The following is a 15744-nucleotide window of genomic DNA, read 5'->3' as shown; positions in this document are numbered from 1 at the left end:
ATCTTATTTTCAAAGATGCTTTGACAGTATTGGTAGACTCGGGGTTATTTTCTCTCTCCACAGTAATTCTGGGAGTAGTGGCTTTTTCCCTTTCTTCAGCCTTTTTCTTTAGATATCAAATACTAGATCAGTTCCTTTTTGTATAAACTATATGAAACCAAACTTTAAACAATGCATTTTAAACCTGGTTCAATTAAAAAGTGGTGGGTTTTTTTTCAGTTGGGTGATAAAACTTAGCTAAGTCACAAACTTTAAGCAATACTGACATCTGGTATTTTGTTGCTGTACTCATTTGCCATCCCTGAATCTGCTTTATCTCCAAAGCATCATATTTTGAAGCACCTTTGCATTGATAAAGCACAATTGTAAACTGATTAAGCACTGGACAGTAGAGGACAAAAGTTGGTTTGCTATTGAGACTGTTTCTTACAGGAATTTCTTTCTCAAAAATGACAGCAATAACATTTCAATTTGATGCATTTAGTGAAGTATTTAGTTTCTCAATAAAAGATCAAGTGGATGCATATTCTGCTTAGTGCTTGATGCATATCCTGTCACAATTATTTAACCGTATTTATGCAGTGGAAGTATGTTCAATACAGATGTTTATTTTGGATGTTTGTGAGCGTTTTCAACAACACCTGTAAATATTTAAATTGTAGACACATAATTCTTTGGCCATTAGTACATTGCTGTAAATAAAGAATACCTAGTTAGCTCAAGCAGATGACTAAGTGAGTTTGCTAACTCTGTTTCAGGCATTATTATCTTTTATTGTACAAGTAATCAACTTGGGGTATGGTTAAGCAGATGGGTGTTGCTGTATGATTTATGAGGTGCTAAGTAGCATGTTGGTATGGGAGGAAAGTTAACTGACTGTCTTTGTTAATGCTGGAGGAAGAGACTCATGGCCACGATTACCTGTCTGCCTACCTGCACAGACTCTGGAGTTGTTCTGTGCATTTGCAGGTCTGGAGGAGAAAAGCATTAAACTTTTACAATTATAATTTTCATAAGTATTTCTTGAAACGCCTACTGGTTTCATAAATACTGTTCTTCTGATAAAGTTTGAGAAACCTTGTGATAGTGGAATCAAGAAAATGTGGCAGAAGCAATTACTGCTCCTGGACTTGTTTCTAAAGATAACTTTCTGTAGCGGTCTTTCTTGATTCCAAACAATAATGTGTTGTTTTATTTTTACAGATGACTATGGATGAGAAATATGTGAACAGCATTTGGGATCTTCTAAAAAATGCAATCCAAGAGATCCAGCGTAAGAACAATAGTGGTCTCAGTTTTGAGGAGCTATATAGGAATGCATATACAATGGTGTTGCATAAACATGGTGAAAAACTCTATACTGGGCTAAGAGAAGTGGTCACTGAGCATCTAATAAACAAGGTATGTAATTTTCTGAATTAAAATTGAAGTGTCTTATATGAATTCTGAATAGTTATTTAAATGACAGAAAAAATTCCTTCACTATGTTATGTTGTCTTGTGTTGAAATTGTATTGCTACCCTCAAATTGGTAGCTTAGAGCTAACATCAAGCTTAAATGACTTCATATTCCGGATACTGTTTGTTGTAAATTACTGATGGAGGGCGGACCACAGGAAGTATTTAAAAGTGTGTGACAGGAAACAACTTTAGCTGAAGCATAACTATTGAGAGTGGGAATTTTTGAAAAAAAGATTTGTGGTATTTTGGGACTTTCTCAGAATAAATTTTGGGTTGTTTTCCAGTCAGTTTTTCATCTGTGAAACAAAATAAATACCGATGTAAGAACCTGTTTGTTATGGGCTAATGAACTAGTTCACAAGTTAATGAGAATGTCGTACTGGGATTATGCTGTTTAAAGAAGCAGTAGACAATGTAGAGAAACATGAGCTCAGCAGCAACAGAAGTCCCGAGTAGTCTGCATTCTATCATTTCAGCCTTTTCAAAACAATGTAATTCAGTCAAAATGACATTCATAAAGTTCTTACTTCTGAAGATGTATCATCTGAAAAAAGGGCTCTTCATCTCTGTTAAACCGTTAAAGCACCTCTTCAGTCTTTGTGAGGAAAGTTTAAGGTTGATTAATGAGTATATAATTGAAAAAAAAAAAGTTAAAATTCACTTTTTATGAGTGCAGATAATATTTAGCAGTATTAGAATCCTATGTCTAGGGAAGATGCTTTACTCCTTGCAGTAACATCCATACCTCTCCATCTTTGAAAAGAGACTGCCTCTGGGTCCAGGTGGAATATCGGGGTTTTGTCCTGTTAATACATTTCAAAAGGAAAGTCAGACACCATCATGTGTCTTGGATGATTACTTCTGGCTGAATTAGCAGATGGGAGGTTTGTGTCTATATAATGCTTGGAGACTGCTGTGGCAGAGAAGTGTGTTCTTTCTTTTCTAAAATCTTTTTAGTTTTCAGAGGTGTGGTCTAAAGAAGCATAGAGTATTTTTACTGTTTGCGTGAGAAGAAGCATCCTGTATGAATGGCTCTATTCTATAACTGTAGTACATCTGTGACTCTTGAACACTTCTTTCATTATCTCTGCATTCATAATCTGTACTATTAATATAAAATGTGGCAAATGGCTCAGGTTTTTTGTGTTTTGTTGTTGTATATGCCTGTGTTTACAGTCTGTACTTAATAATCATGACATTAAACTTTTATTCTTACTGGGCTTTAGTTTGTCCTTGTTTGAGGAAAGTGTCTTATCTTTGTTCCTAGCGATTCTGTATAATAAAAATTATTGATACATAAAAATAAGATTTCTAAAGTGTTAATATTGGTAAACTGGCAGAAGAGCAGAAGATCCTGTGAGTTAGTACTGGTGCTGCACTGGCTGAGAGGGTTACACAGATACCATTGTAGAGAAATGCCTTTCTGGCACTTAATGATATTGTATCTGATGCTTTAAAGAATAAAAAATCAAAAGACTTCTCCAATGATCTAATATTCTGATCTTTAATGTGATTATTTTTGTTACCCACTCACACAATTTGGTTAGATGACCTAAAGTTTTTTAAATGAAAAGGCTAACTCCTGAGGTTTTTTAGTTAGATGCTGTGAAGTTAAAAAAAAATACAATTATTCAAATGTCTGATTATGCTGTCCTAGAAATTAATCCCAGGAAAAGATTTTTAAAAAAAAGAAAATTTGACTTATGTCAAAAAGTTCTGCGCAATAAAGATGATACCTGTAGGCTCAAAGCTACTCCTTGTCCTTTTTGATGGTTTCCTTTATGTTGTTACTTTGAGGCAGTTATAGATGGAAGTACGGAAAAAATGGTGCATTGTTTCTTAAGAATAGGATCAGTTCTGTAATGGCATCTTATGATTGTGCCATTAGTACTTCTTGTAAGATAGATAAAAAGAAGGTTTTGTTTAACTTCACATTTTATATAACAGAAATTTTAGAGGAATCTTGTATTTTCAGTCTCTCTTTCCAAGAGTAGTTCTGTTAAATGTTAAGTAGCTAATTAACATAAATGCTCTCATCACAAGTCTTTGTAAACTTCTATTCAGAGAATCAATGGTGGATGCTAGAGTTTAGAAGAGGGGGATTTTGCCAACTGAGGTGTTGTTCATGAAATCTGTTAACTCTTATCAAAATGAAAATGTGTAGAAATTAATAGATTTTTAGTAAACGACTACGCTCAGTTCAAGAAGTGCTTCTGAGGAGCCAAAGCCGAATTTTTAATTGCTGAAATCCTTGAAACAGAATTGCCATTTGCTGTCTGTATATGCTCGTTATCTTTCTGCAAAAAACAGATTCCTGTAGTATTCCAGTCATGCTGGTTAATTGAGAATAGGTGAAAAGACTATGTAGAGGCAATGTATTTGTTCATATGTTTTTACAAATAGTTTTCAAGCTTGGAAAGTGAAAGATTTTATTTTTGGCATGGCATAATTTAAGAGTTATATTTATGCTTTATGCTTATTTAATTACTAGATGAAAGTTGTGTTTACTCAGCATCTTCATTAGAAAGAAACAAAGCACCTTGAAGAAAATTATTTAACTTCTCAACAAGAAAACTTAATATTTTGTATTGTTTTTACAGCCTATTTAATTCTAAATAAAATGATAGGTGCAAACATGATCAATACAAGATACAAGCATGCAAGCAAGTATGCTTGGTTTTGAACTTGCAGACCCTAATGGCTTGTAGTTACATTTACCAGGTTCTGGCTGCTTGATGAAGGCAGTAGTAAGCCAGGTAGCTTACTGTACATCATTGACAGGAGCCAGCTGTCTTGAACTACCTTGGTTTTACTATGGGGTAAGGATGTGCTAAAACTTGCCTTTGCCTGTGTACTTGACATCATTATTAAAGCTGTAGAATTGAATTTAAAAATACCATTGAATAAGAAGTACTGTAACCTTTCATCTTAATTCAAGCATTTAATTCTTGTACATCTGGCACTTGGTTGACTTCTCCCTTTCTTCAGCATTCTTATAGCTTGATGTGGACACTCTTCTTTCACAGTTTTTGAGCCCAGTCCATTACTACCTCACACAAATACTGTAAAAGTGTTTTTAAAAAACAAACATAAAAAGCTTGTTTTATAGCTGTGTAAACCAATTGATGATAAGCAGCATCACTTGTGTTAGAAGTAAAATATCTTGACATTAAAAAGTTTGCAGGATAATATTTTTAAAATTCCCTTCATTTTTATGAACATTTTATAGGCAGGGGTCCTCAAACTACTGCCTGCCACTTCATCTGCGTGCCGGCCCCCTTTTTAAAAAGTTTGAGGACCCCTGGATTAGTGAAATCTAACCCCACAACATGCAACATAACATGTATACGTTCTGTAAATTGTGTGACAGTTATTGATTGGTGTGTTGGCCAAGCCCTATACAGGTCTGTTGTTTTTTCTGTGCAATGTACATCAGAGACTGAGATGTAAAGGACTGTCCTGAAATTAAATGGGCTGAAACATACTGGTTTGGTGAAAAAACGAAGAGGTGCTTGGGTTACTCTCATGTCCTGTAAGATTTCTTGGTCTTACTGAACACTTAACATTATTGTTTGTCGCTGGCATGCCAGAATGCCTTATGACATGGTGGTCGGCTGATACAACGGGTAGAGTTTGATAGTGACTGTGCATGCTGTTTCAGAATAATAATAAAGGCAGGCATGCAAGAAAACCTTCCGTGAGGTGGGCCCAGAGCCAGGTAGTGTTAAGTGCAGAAGGAATTGCATGGGCTGCTGGTACAAAAGGTCTGGGTTGAAAGCAAGCGTATTTATCCTGGGTCTTACAAACATGTCTAGGATCCTTGGCCAGTTTTAAATTTGCTATCAGTGTCGCAGAGAGAAGGGGAGAGAGAAGATAGGAATCTCCTACAGGAGTATGAAATTATTTCTGTAAGATCTATGCAATAGGAAGGAATGACATGAGGAGTCCTGTAGGAGACATAATTAGTGAGCATTAGGGTGTACTGTCAGCCTGACAAGGTATGAGATGTTAGCTGTCTTTATCTTTCCGTAATGATGTTTTAAGATGATCCTGTGCAAGTGTGCAGTTACATGGAGGGCAAAAGGATGTGAGAGAATTGCCAGAAAGTAAATGCTATTCAGAATCACTGGTAATCTTCAGTGGGATTTTTTCTTTCAGCAAGAGGGTAGAAGCTGCAGGGGTGAACAGACTTTTCTGGTAAAGTCATAGTTAAATCTGTTAACTTAGTTGGAACTCTAAGAATTTAGAACACTATCTTTTGGACTACTTGGACTTCTGTGAAAGGTGAAGAAATTCCTTAAGGACTGAGACCTTGAGGCCTTAATTCAGAAAGTGCTGTTCTATACTGCTGCTCCCCACAGAAGGTTCTGGCTGTCCTTACAGTAGTGGAAATTATATAATTGAACTATTAGTGCTGCTGCATCAGGCCAGGCACTGTGGAAGAGAAAATACTAGGCTATAAGTCTGCTTTTTGTGCACTTAATAGAGAGTTATTGAAAAGTATTGCAAGCTTATGCCAATAAACTATTCTTAAGAGATTGGTAGGGGAAGGTGCTATATTTCCTTAAGAGCTATATCCAGTATAAAATACAATTGAGTCTGAAATTACATACAAGATTTTATCCTTGCAAATATAAGACAACATTATGTAGATTGTAAGGCTGCTAATTTATTTTTGAGACTGTATATGGACAGTCCTATTGAAGCTGAATATCTGACAATTTACTGCATAACTGCAAAGATTTGTCATAGAAATCACTGCAAGCTCAGCTAATTGAAACTAACATTCTGCTAATAATCTTTGAGATTGAAATTTTCTTAAGGCTTTGGAAAAGTAGCAGCTGTGTCTCTGAGGGGCTTCCTTCTCCATAGAAGAGTGTGGATATCTATGGGTTTTTACAAGTCATTCCACCAAAGTGGTTTAACTCCGTGTCTTTGCATGGCTAAGATGTTTTGTGCATTGTAGTAGTTTCCCTGTAATACTGTTGTATTCGTGGCCCATACAGGGAATGTGTTCAATGCTTATTAACTGGACAGCTGTTGTAAGCAATAATTTGGTTGGGTTTTGCAGCAGCTAAAAGAACGGCTTCCCAAACCTGTCTACAGCTTAAAATAAACCTAGGAGAATGTCATTGAGGAGCTTCACAGAGAGACTCTTACAGTAGTTTTGTTGTACAGCACCCGTTCCTAGATTTAAAACACATTTCCAGAAAGCCACATGACATACAGTGCAGAGCAGGAGTGGTACAGATCTGAGCGTTCCTGTGTCTGCCGGGAAGCAAGTCATCATTGCTACCTGGTGGCAAGCACCCTTTTTTTGCTACCAGTTTATGGGATTTGGTACTGGCTGGTTTAAGAGGATTATTGTGATTGATGCATGTGATTATAAAAGCACACTGCCTCTGTGTTGTAAAAAAAATAATAAATTATATATATATATATAAAAAAATCTTTGATCCTTGAAGAGTTCTGTGATGGCCTCATATACCTGGGTAAAATTAATTCCTACCCTGATTATCTGCGCTTGTAAAGTAATCAGGCTTTTAAGTTTGCTTGGGTAAATTTCCTAGTGTGGGTGATCTACCAAATCCAAATGATGTTTCCAGTGTTTTTCCATATTGACTGAAGAAGTGAAAGCAACCATGTCCTGTTTGTTTCTTTTACTCTGAGAGATTGTGTCCCCTCTTTACAAGTACAGCTGGTGAAGTTTTTAATGCATGCTTACATTTAGCTAAAATCTGCATAGATTGGATGAGAACAGGGCACACATTTGGGAGACCAAAGGGTAAATGATGATCACTATCAGAAAGAGCGAGGCAGCTAAGCAGTACTGGTTGTAACTTATAAATGCGTGTTATGTTTTCCAAAAGCAAGGAGGAGAGGCCTTGCTGGGGTCTGGGGAGTGGGTATGTGAAGGTTTCAGAAAGCTTTGAACAACCTACAAGCATACCTGTATCACCTAGATTCAATAACAACATGAATATTCTGGGGTTATGTTTCCACAGCTTCTTGAGAACAGGTCACTGTGTTCCTGTTACGCCATGCTACGTTTCTGGTTTGCTCATCTAAGTTTATGGAGTATATATAGTCATGTGACAGACTATGAATTTTTTGTTAATGCTGGGTTTTGCCTGATTACCTCATAAAACTTAAATGACAAAGCGAAGCCTGTCAGGTGGTTGCATCTGATGTTGGTGCAGCTTGTGGCTGCTTGTCAGGTGTGTTTTGTTTTCCTCTTTGAATTCTCTATCCTGAAATTTACACTATTGTGCAAGTATAAATGCAGATCTATAAATGTAGAAATATATTCTGTTTGGTTACAACAGCAGGCAGAAAGTATTCTGTATGCTATGTCAAAAGTCAATTCACACATTTTGTTAACCCTGGAATAATTTTTTTTATGTTCCTTCAGGTTTTTTTTACATGAGTTTAAAGCTTGAGCACTGCAGTATATGCCTATTGCATATACGAAATCAAAATATGAAACTGAATGTTCTTTTTTATTAGTAGGGAGTAGCAGTGTCAAAGAAATAAAGCCTGAAGTTGATGGGACAAGTGAGGCAACTAGCAAATACATTCATGAAAACAATGATGACTTCCTTTTGTTCTCTGAAGTCTTGTTGATGATTGTGGACTATTAGTATAAGAGTCTGGTCTTTACCAAATGATTGTTTCCTTTCAGAACTGTTGTTTGCTCTAACTTTATGCTACCTCAGCTTGTCTTTCTAAATGTCATCATGGCCATCATGGCCGCTTTTTCATCTGTAGTTGTTTCTAACAATAACCAGTACTACCCTAAATTCTGAAATTACTTGTTACAGTAAAGTTAACGTTAGTTAAAACACTATAGTATAGAAAATTAAAGCTTTGAGGATTTGTAAAAAAAATATTTTTAACATTTGGGATTTCAGGTGTTGCTTTGAAATTGAATATCCATGTTTATTTTGTTTCTCTTGGGTTTAGCCTGATTTTTCTTACTTGTGTGAACTCTTTTTTTTCCACAGAAGTGAAATACGAGGTAGGGATGGTCAACACCCAGGGAAAAGCAAGAACTTGTTCATAATGTTCAAGTTCATAGAGAAGCAAGGAGGGGTGGGGGGTGTTGTGTTTGGTTTTTTTTTAAAAAAAAAAAACCAACAAAGCTTGTTAAGATTTAAATGATGCAGGAGAAACTGACGGATTTATGACTTTTTTTTTTTTTCTTCAGGTTCGAGAAGATGTGTTAAACTCCTTAAATAACAACTTTCTACAAACACTAAACCAAGCATGGAATGATCATCAAACAGCAATGGTGATGATTAGAGACATTCTGATGTATATGGTGGGTATCTTCTCTTTCACATGTTTAACTTGATACAGTAACTTGTCTTTGACAAATGTAAGCAAATAAGCTGGAGGAGTAAAAAGCAAGGCATGCTTACCAGTCCTCTTCCTTAGACTACTGTCTGTCCCTTATTTTGAATTCCCTGTGTGCATGTGAAACTATTGTGGGTGTGTGACAAATTATAGTTGGACTCTTCTTTCAAGTTAGCTCATTACTGCTTGAAAAAAGGCTGAATTTTGCAATTCTTAAAAAATAAGCTAATCGGACCCATTCTGGCAGGTTATATATATTACTCGCACGTTTCGGTTCACGTAGCAGTGGTTTGTTAATGTGAAAAGCATGACACTGTAAAGTCTCCTCAAACTTCCAATATAGCTGTTCTTTAAGGTTAAAGTTTTGAAGGGGATAACTTCGCTTAGGCATAGTCTTGTGTCCTTGAATGTTAAATTCTCATTGAATCCTTTGCTGTTCATACACTGCCTGGGTACGAGATTAAGCAGTGCACGTAGATGAGAGTGCGATCTGTGGTTGTAATTTTAGATGTAAAAAAAGCATTCCTTACCTGATAGCTAACAGAAAAGGTCTTTTTTGAAGAGAGTGGAGAGGGCATTACATTCTTGTGTCTGGATTGTGTTATGCTTTAGGTGGTTGGTATATGTTTAAATTCCCAGAACGGTAGGCATGCTCTAGGATGGAGGAGAGTGTATTTATTGCATAGCTCCTAGCCAAAGGCTTTAACTTCAGAAGGAGAACAAATGTGTTGTGACACTGTGGGGGTTTTATGTAAAATCTTCTCCCCCCCCACCCCAAAATAGCATACTGAGGATAGTACTTCATGCAGTATTATACAGTGAAGGACAGATAATGGTAGCGTGCCTTTTTTTTCTTTGTCAAAAAAGATGATTAGCTGAAATTGTATGCTTATCTGCTGAACAACTGGAGTCAAGAACTTACCTGGTAGCTTTTAAAGATCTCATGCTATGAAATTGAACCTGTTTGTATTACCTGTGAAGAAATCCATCTTGGTTAATAAGCTACTAAAAGTTAAAGAATTTGGAATAATTATTGTAGTGACATAGCTTAATTGTTTGGGGGTTTGGTGGTTGTTTTTTTAATGGGTTTACTGACTTTTGCGCTGTAGATTGTGTGGCTTTTTGGTGGGGTTTTTTTGATTTTTTTTTTAAGCTGGGAAAAGACTGCATATCTAAAGATAGAGGGCTGGATAAAATGTGGCACTTAATGATGTGTGTATCTTATCTTGCCAAAAGGGAGATTGAGATGTTATTTTGAAGATGTACTGTCTTTCCTATGAGAAATCCTGGAATTGCTGATCTGTTTGTAGAGGACAAATACAAATCAATGGCTGATAGCTGCATCTGGGCAAATTCAAGAATAGGTAATGATTAGAATAATCTACCAAAGCTAGTGGTGAATTTTCAGAAACGTTTGAAGATGGAATCCAGAGCTTTCTAGTGAAGTAGCCGTTGTGTTTTAGCAAAATACTATGTATTATTTCACTACAGGAGGTGCTGCATGCTCCAAGGTACATAGGTGGTGAGAACAGATAATGCAATGTTATCTGCTGCTCTTGAATTCAGTAACTCTTTGAACTTTCAAACAATGTCAGAGAAAGCTGGCTTATCGGCTGGCCCTCTTTTAGTATATTGACCAGTATACTGAGGACCAAGAAGTCTCCTCTTTGTGGAAGGCTTACATGCTTCAGTTAGCACTTCTGGGGGGAGATGAGAGCTCTTTTCTAAGTACTTTTTGTGCTCAGGAGAGCAATGTCTTGATTTTTGTTTGAAGCTTGCCAGTGCTGTTAGAGCAGACAGCCTTTACTTTTCCACCAAAACTCCAGGAGATGGGAGACCTGCAGCATTCCTCCAAGTGCAGATTGGACTTCGTTGGGTTTTAGTTTAGATTCAGAATATAATCGTAAATAAGTAAACTTTAATACCTCTGGAATCATATATATGTCTTTCATGTGCTGTTTCGCAGTTCCAGACAATTTCAAGTGGCTGTTCAGTCGAGTCCTCCGCTTGACTATTTGCCTCCCAAAGGCTTTTTATCTTGTACCAAAATGAGACCTAAAGAAACAGAAAGGATGTATCTACAATAACATGTATTTCTACTATAATAGTAAAAGTAGAATACATTTTTCTTTCAAGATGCTTGTATAAACTTGTCAAACTTGAGCACTGATGTCTGTTAAATATCTATAATGTAACATGGTTTTTCTCATTATACATTTACTCTTTTTTAGTTCGAACTATCTAATGCAAGGAGCTTATACAATGGGCAGACTGCCTCCTTTTCTTTGATGTAAAACAAATTGTCATTAAAAAATATGTGCTTTGATTACATATTACATATTTACATATTTAAAGTATAAGCAGTGATTTAAAACAGGACTAGTGTCAAAGATTTGCAGTTTCACTTTTTTTGTTATTGGGGTGTCCTGTTGATTGAAACGTAATTCTGTTTGTTGGAAAGAGACTAAGAGCAGAAAACTTCTAGTCTTGACTGTGTTAATTCAAAAAGCTTGGAAAAGCTGCTAGTACGACTAAATTATAAAGCAGAGGAACATCTGGTAAAAGACGAGACCTGACTGCTCTTCAAAGAAACAATTTTCAAGAACTTTATAAAATAAGGAATGATTTGTTCTTTATGATGTTGAGGCTGAATAAAATGTAGTTTTATAGTGATATGTTTGTCAGAAGTTGTTAATACCTTTTTATTCAAGCACAACTAACATGATTTACATAAAAAGTGTTTTATCTTAAAAAACCCTCACTTTATAAACTCAGTTACCAGGCATTGTTGATTCATATGCTTGTGTTCCACCAGGAGAAGTATATGCATTTATAATATATTTATTAATAAGGGATAACCCAGTCCTTCTCTTATTTTGTAGGCCGTCCCAATTACTTACCCATCAGTTTCAGGAAAGGTACCTGTTGGTACCCAGCAAGCCACAATCTGGCATCAGTGAAAGTAAAATATTTAACATCCCCTTGAATTCTGATCTTCCTCTCTGCAATTCGTGCTTCAACCTAGTGATTGTACATCTTAAACTAAACTACATTTGTTTTAATGCCGTGTTTGTTTTTCAGTTTATATTCACCCATTAACTCCCATATCATCTATGTCAAAACACTGCTCCAACCCACCTTAATATCTTTCCACTGTTTAATTTTGCCACTTATAAAATGTATTCTAAAAAAGACTTAATTGAATTAATTTTTATTTTAGATTTTGTACAGTGAGGTTTGTGCATTATTGTATTTATTGTTTGAGTTTTATGTCAGGTTTTCACTTTATGTGCAGAACCTCTTCCACAAGACACTTGTAAAGCTTGCCTTAGACTTGCATTTTTAAAAAAGCGTATTACCTTGTCTCTTGTATTGTGGTTGCTGTCTGGTAAAGTCTGCTTGGTTTCAGGTCTGTTGCAGTTCTAGTGTGAGGTTTTGCAACCTTCAATTGCACAGTAAAAGCGTGTGTAACTTTCTTGAGATATTCCAGTTTCCACAATTGAATTTCAAGTTTAATAACTCCACTGCATCTTGTAGTATATGTGCACAATGTCTCCTCCTTTCATTTTATGTTTAGGCTACAGTAATCCGTGCCAGAATAGATGTAATACTGTCTGTAAATTCATGGCGCTGTATGCAGCAAGCAGTGAGGTCATGTCCTAAGCACTAAGTCAAGTCATGTACTAACACGTGTTGACGTAGTGATGTAATGTACTGCATTTGGGCATATCTGAAATTCAGTTTCACTTACAGTTGCAGTACAGGTAAGTGCACATATGGTAGTTTTTGTTTAGCTACTGTATGCAATAGTAGCAGTGGAGGTGCAGTTGTTTGTTCTTCAAGCTCCATGAGCATGAATATTCTTGGAATGTCTTGTGGAAACTAGTCTAAACTGGATTCTGTGGTGACCCTTCTTTACTACTTGTACTTGCTAAATTTAAAGCAATTTCAGGTATGCAGGCACAGCAGTCACACCCCTGGCTGCATTATAGGCATATGGGTAGTGCCAGTTAAACAGTCAGTAGCGAACAATGACTCCGGTGAATACAGCTGTGTATTTTGCAGAGGGCAGAGCATTCCCTTCTCATCTGTGCAGTGCATAAAGCCGGTGTCTTGATTTAGGCCAGCACTGACAGATCAGCTATGTGAGTTTTGACCTCAGGGCATATGACTCTTTGCTCATGGTTTACGCCCAAGGTGGTAGGTAGAAGTGTTGTTTTTATTTCCAGAACTAGGATCAGAGACACTTGCGTTATAGGTATACACAACGGTGTCTGAAGGCTACATCATCCAGGTAGTGCATCCGTGCAGAGATGGGCAAAAAGCAGTTGGTGATATGTTACAGTAGGTAACTTGCTTTAGTTGACATCAGAGTTATTCTGCAGTGTAAGCAGCACTGTAGTTTCTGAATAATTGCTGTCTGAAACTCCACCCTTGTCTCCTGAGAGTTACTCTTTAAGCACCTGCTGCTTCTCCCTGTGGGAAGTGATTGCTGTTCAGTAGCATGTAGCCCTGTCAGTCAAACCTGTTCCCAAATGTGGCTTCCTGTCTCCACAGTTATTTTTTTTTTTTTAGGTTGGGAGAGCTTGCAGTAAACAGTGAAAGTGATCTGTTACCAAGGGTAAAGCAAATCAGCCGTATCAGAAACATTAATGCTGCTACCCTAATTTGGGTATTGTAGAGTGGTCTGGCTTACTAAAGAGGCATCGCTGTTCCGTTGAGAAGAGTTTCTAGTGTAGTTACTATTTCCTAATGGGAGTGTTTAGCACTGGCAGAACAGAAGCTATGCAGATGAGTCATGACCATGGCTTTAATCCATTTTGATACCCTGCTGCCTGTGCTGCTGAGACCTGAATGTTCTTCAGCAATAATATATATGTGTATTTTTCTCCTCAAGTTATAGAGTATATTAGACACTACTTTTAATGTTCTTTCATCTCTTTGAAAATGTATTTTAAGCTTCTCATGCATCAGAATCACATTTACTTCTGTTCTTGATGCAAGTATGCAAATAAGGGAGTGAAGTAAATAACCCTGTTTCTAAATAACAGGAAGAAAATAGTGACATATGGTGGTCTAGATCTTTGCAGTGTGTTGCTTAAACTGACTTCATGAGACCAATTAGTAAACTTTTTGCTTTGAGGCAGAACTGAGCTTGCTTCATGAGCCACTGAGTAGGCATATCTGACCTGTTCCCATCTTGTTTTTTCATTTAAGTGCTGCCGATCTGAGGGAGTGAGTGGGAAATCATTAGTGAATTGTGGAACATGGTGTTTCTTTCCTCTGGTCATTGAGTGTCAATGGGGCATGTAATTAGTATATAAATAATTTTGCCGTGTAAATTTAGCTGCTAAAATACTGAAGGGTATGGAGTCTGTTCCTCCTGATTTTTTTTTGTAATTGCGGAATTTATATAAACTTACAATTTTGTAATCTTTTTTCCATAGTCTGAAGCATGCTTTTATTTTTTTTAATGCTTTCGTTTTCTAGGTGTTTGAGCACAACACTCAGAATTGAAGCATAGTTAAAGCACTTAAGTAACTGATGGAACCAGTGCAGAAGCTAATCTTTATACTCAATTTCAAACATTGACCTTCATCCTTCCTGGAATTTGATTTTTATTTTGTTATAGCTATGTAAATTTTAGGAAAACCTTAGCACAATCAGATCTGTGAGTGGGTACAAAACTCTTTTTAACTTTTTTGACTATCATCGTCCTGAGGCTTAAATGGCTGTAAAGCAGTATTTTTAGTAATTACCCAAACTGTTACATTAGAGGAATGTATTATACCCTGATGGGGGGGGGCAGGATAATAATTGCTCATCTCAGAAAAAGTTTGTAAAAACTCATAGTTTTTCCTACTTAATGTTTCAAATGGTGTTACCTAGTACAACACTACTGGATATTAAATGATTACGCTAATTTTCTGTCTGTTTAGTAACTCTGTTAATAGTCTTCCTTTCTAGAAGGTTGGTAAGTTGGGAGAGAGGAATAGAAAAGGGGGAGACATTTTTGGAGCGTTTCTGTTGTTAGCAGTAAGAAACTCAAAGGTGTCTGCTCAGCAGTGTCTCAGTCAACTCTGTATGTTGGTGTTTGAGCTATACAGACTTGGAATAAAGTTCTGAGGATCAGCCTTGATTTGTAAACATAGGCAGCATGGGGCTAGTGGATAGTTGAGGAGCTTGATCCTTCCTATAGACTGAGATCATGTATGGAGGTAGAATTTAAATCCATATTGAAACATTAAAAATATTCTTTCTTGCCCCCCTTCTTTTTTTGGGGGTGTGTGTATGTGCGTGATTTTAATAAAACATAAGCAAGGTATCAAGATACTTGCTCAGGCTGATTGAAAGTGAGTTTGTGGGGCTGGGGGCTTCAACAGAAGTCCTTATGTACAATTTTTGCACTACCAATCCATAAATGTTTTGGTTGTAACTGTTCTCATTTTGGCTTGACACTTCCTTCTGTTCATCTAATGATGATATTTCAGCAAATTCCACTGAATATTGGGGGACAACTGGCTGTCTAAAATTAGTAGTAGGAAGATTCATGGGAGTTGGGGAAAAATTAATCAATTTTTCCTGAAGAACAAAAAGGGGCAGATGAAAGGGGTTTGAGTAGGTGACTAAAACCTCTCTGAGATGGTGCCATGAATTTTGTCAGTATATGGAGATTACCCTGCCCCCAAACAAAAAAGTGGCTTAAATGCTGTGTTTACACTCTTAAGCAAAGTAGACTTTCTATGTAAAGGAAGTTTTGGAAAATGGGACTGATTTTGAATTTATTCATAATTTCTTTCTATGAAGAAAGGAGAGAAGATAAATTTGTTTGTTTTTGTACAGTGGAAATATGACCAATCTTGTGCCATTTTTAGTAACAATGGGTGTACTGAATTTAAAATTTTATTGCTGTGTATGCCTTCCTTGT

At 36.5% G+C, this 15744-nt stretch overlaps 1 protein-coding gene across 3 annotated transcripts in view; it reads left to right on the top strand.

The window, feature by feature from the left end:
* Nucleotides 1–15744, top strand: part of CUL3 (cullin 3) — a 58912-nt gene that overhangs the window by 18666 nt on the left and 24502 nt on the right. For all 3 annotated transcript variants that reach the window (XM_037406543.1, XM_037406545.1, XM_037406544.1), the window contains exons 2-3: nucleotides 1204–1401; nucleotides 8668–8781. In XM_037406543.1, coding sequence (XP_037262440.1) covers nucleotides 1204–1401; nucleotides 8668–8781 — 312 coding nt within the window. The remainder of the gene's footprint in view (nucleotides 1–1203; nucleotides 1402–8667; nucleotides 8782–15744) is intronic.

This window comes from Falco rusticolus, chromosome 13, assembly GCF_015220075.1.
Source record: "Falco rusticolus isolate bFalRus1 chromosome 13, bFalRus1.pri, whole genome shotgun sequence".
Lineage (NCBI taxonomy): Eukaryota > Metazoa > Chordata > Aves > Falconiformes > Falconidae > Falco > Falco rusticolus.
Note: the sequence above shows the minus strand (reverse complement) of the source record. Positions and strands in the feature narration are given on the sequence as shown.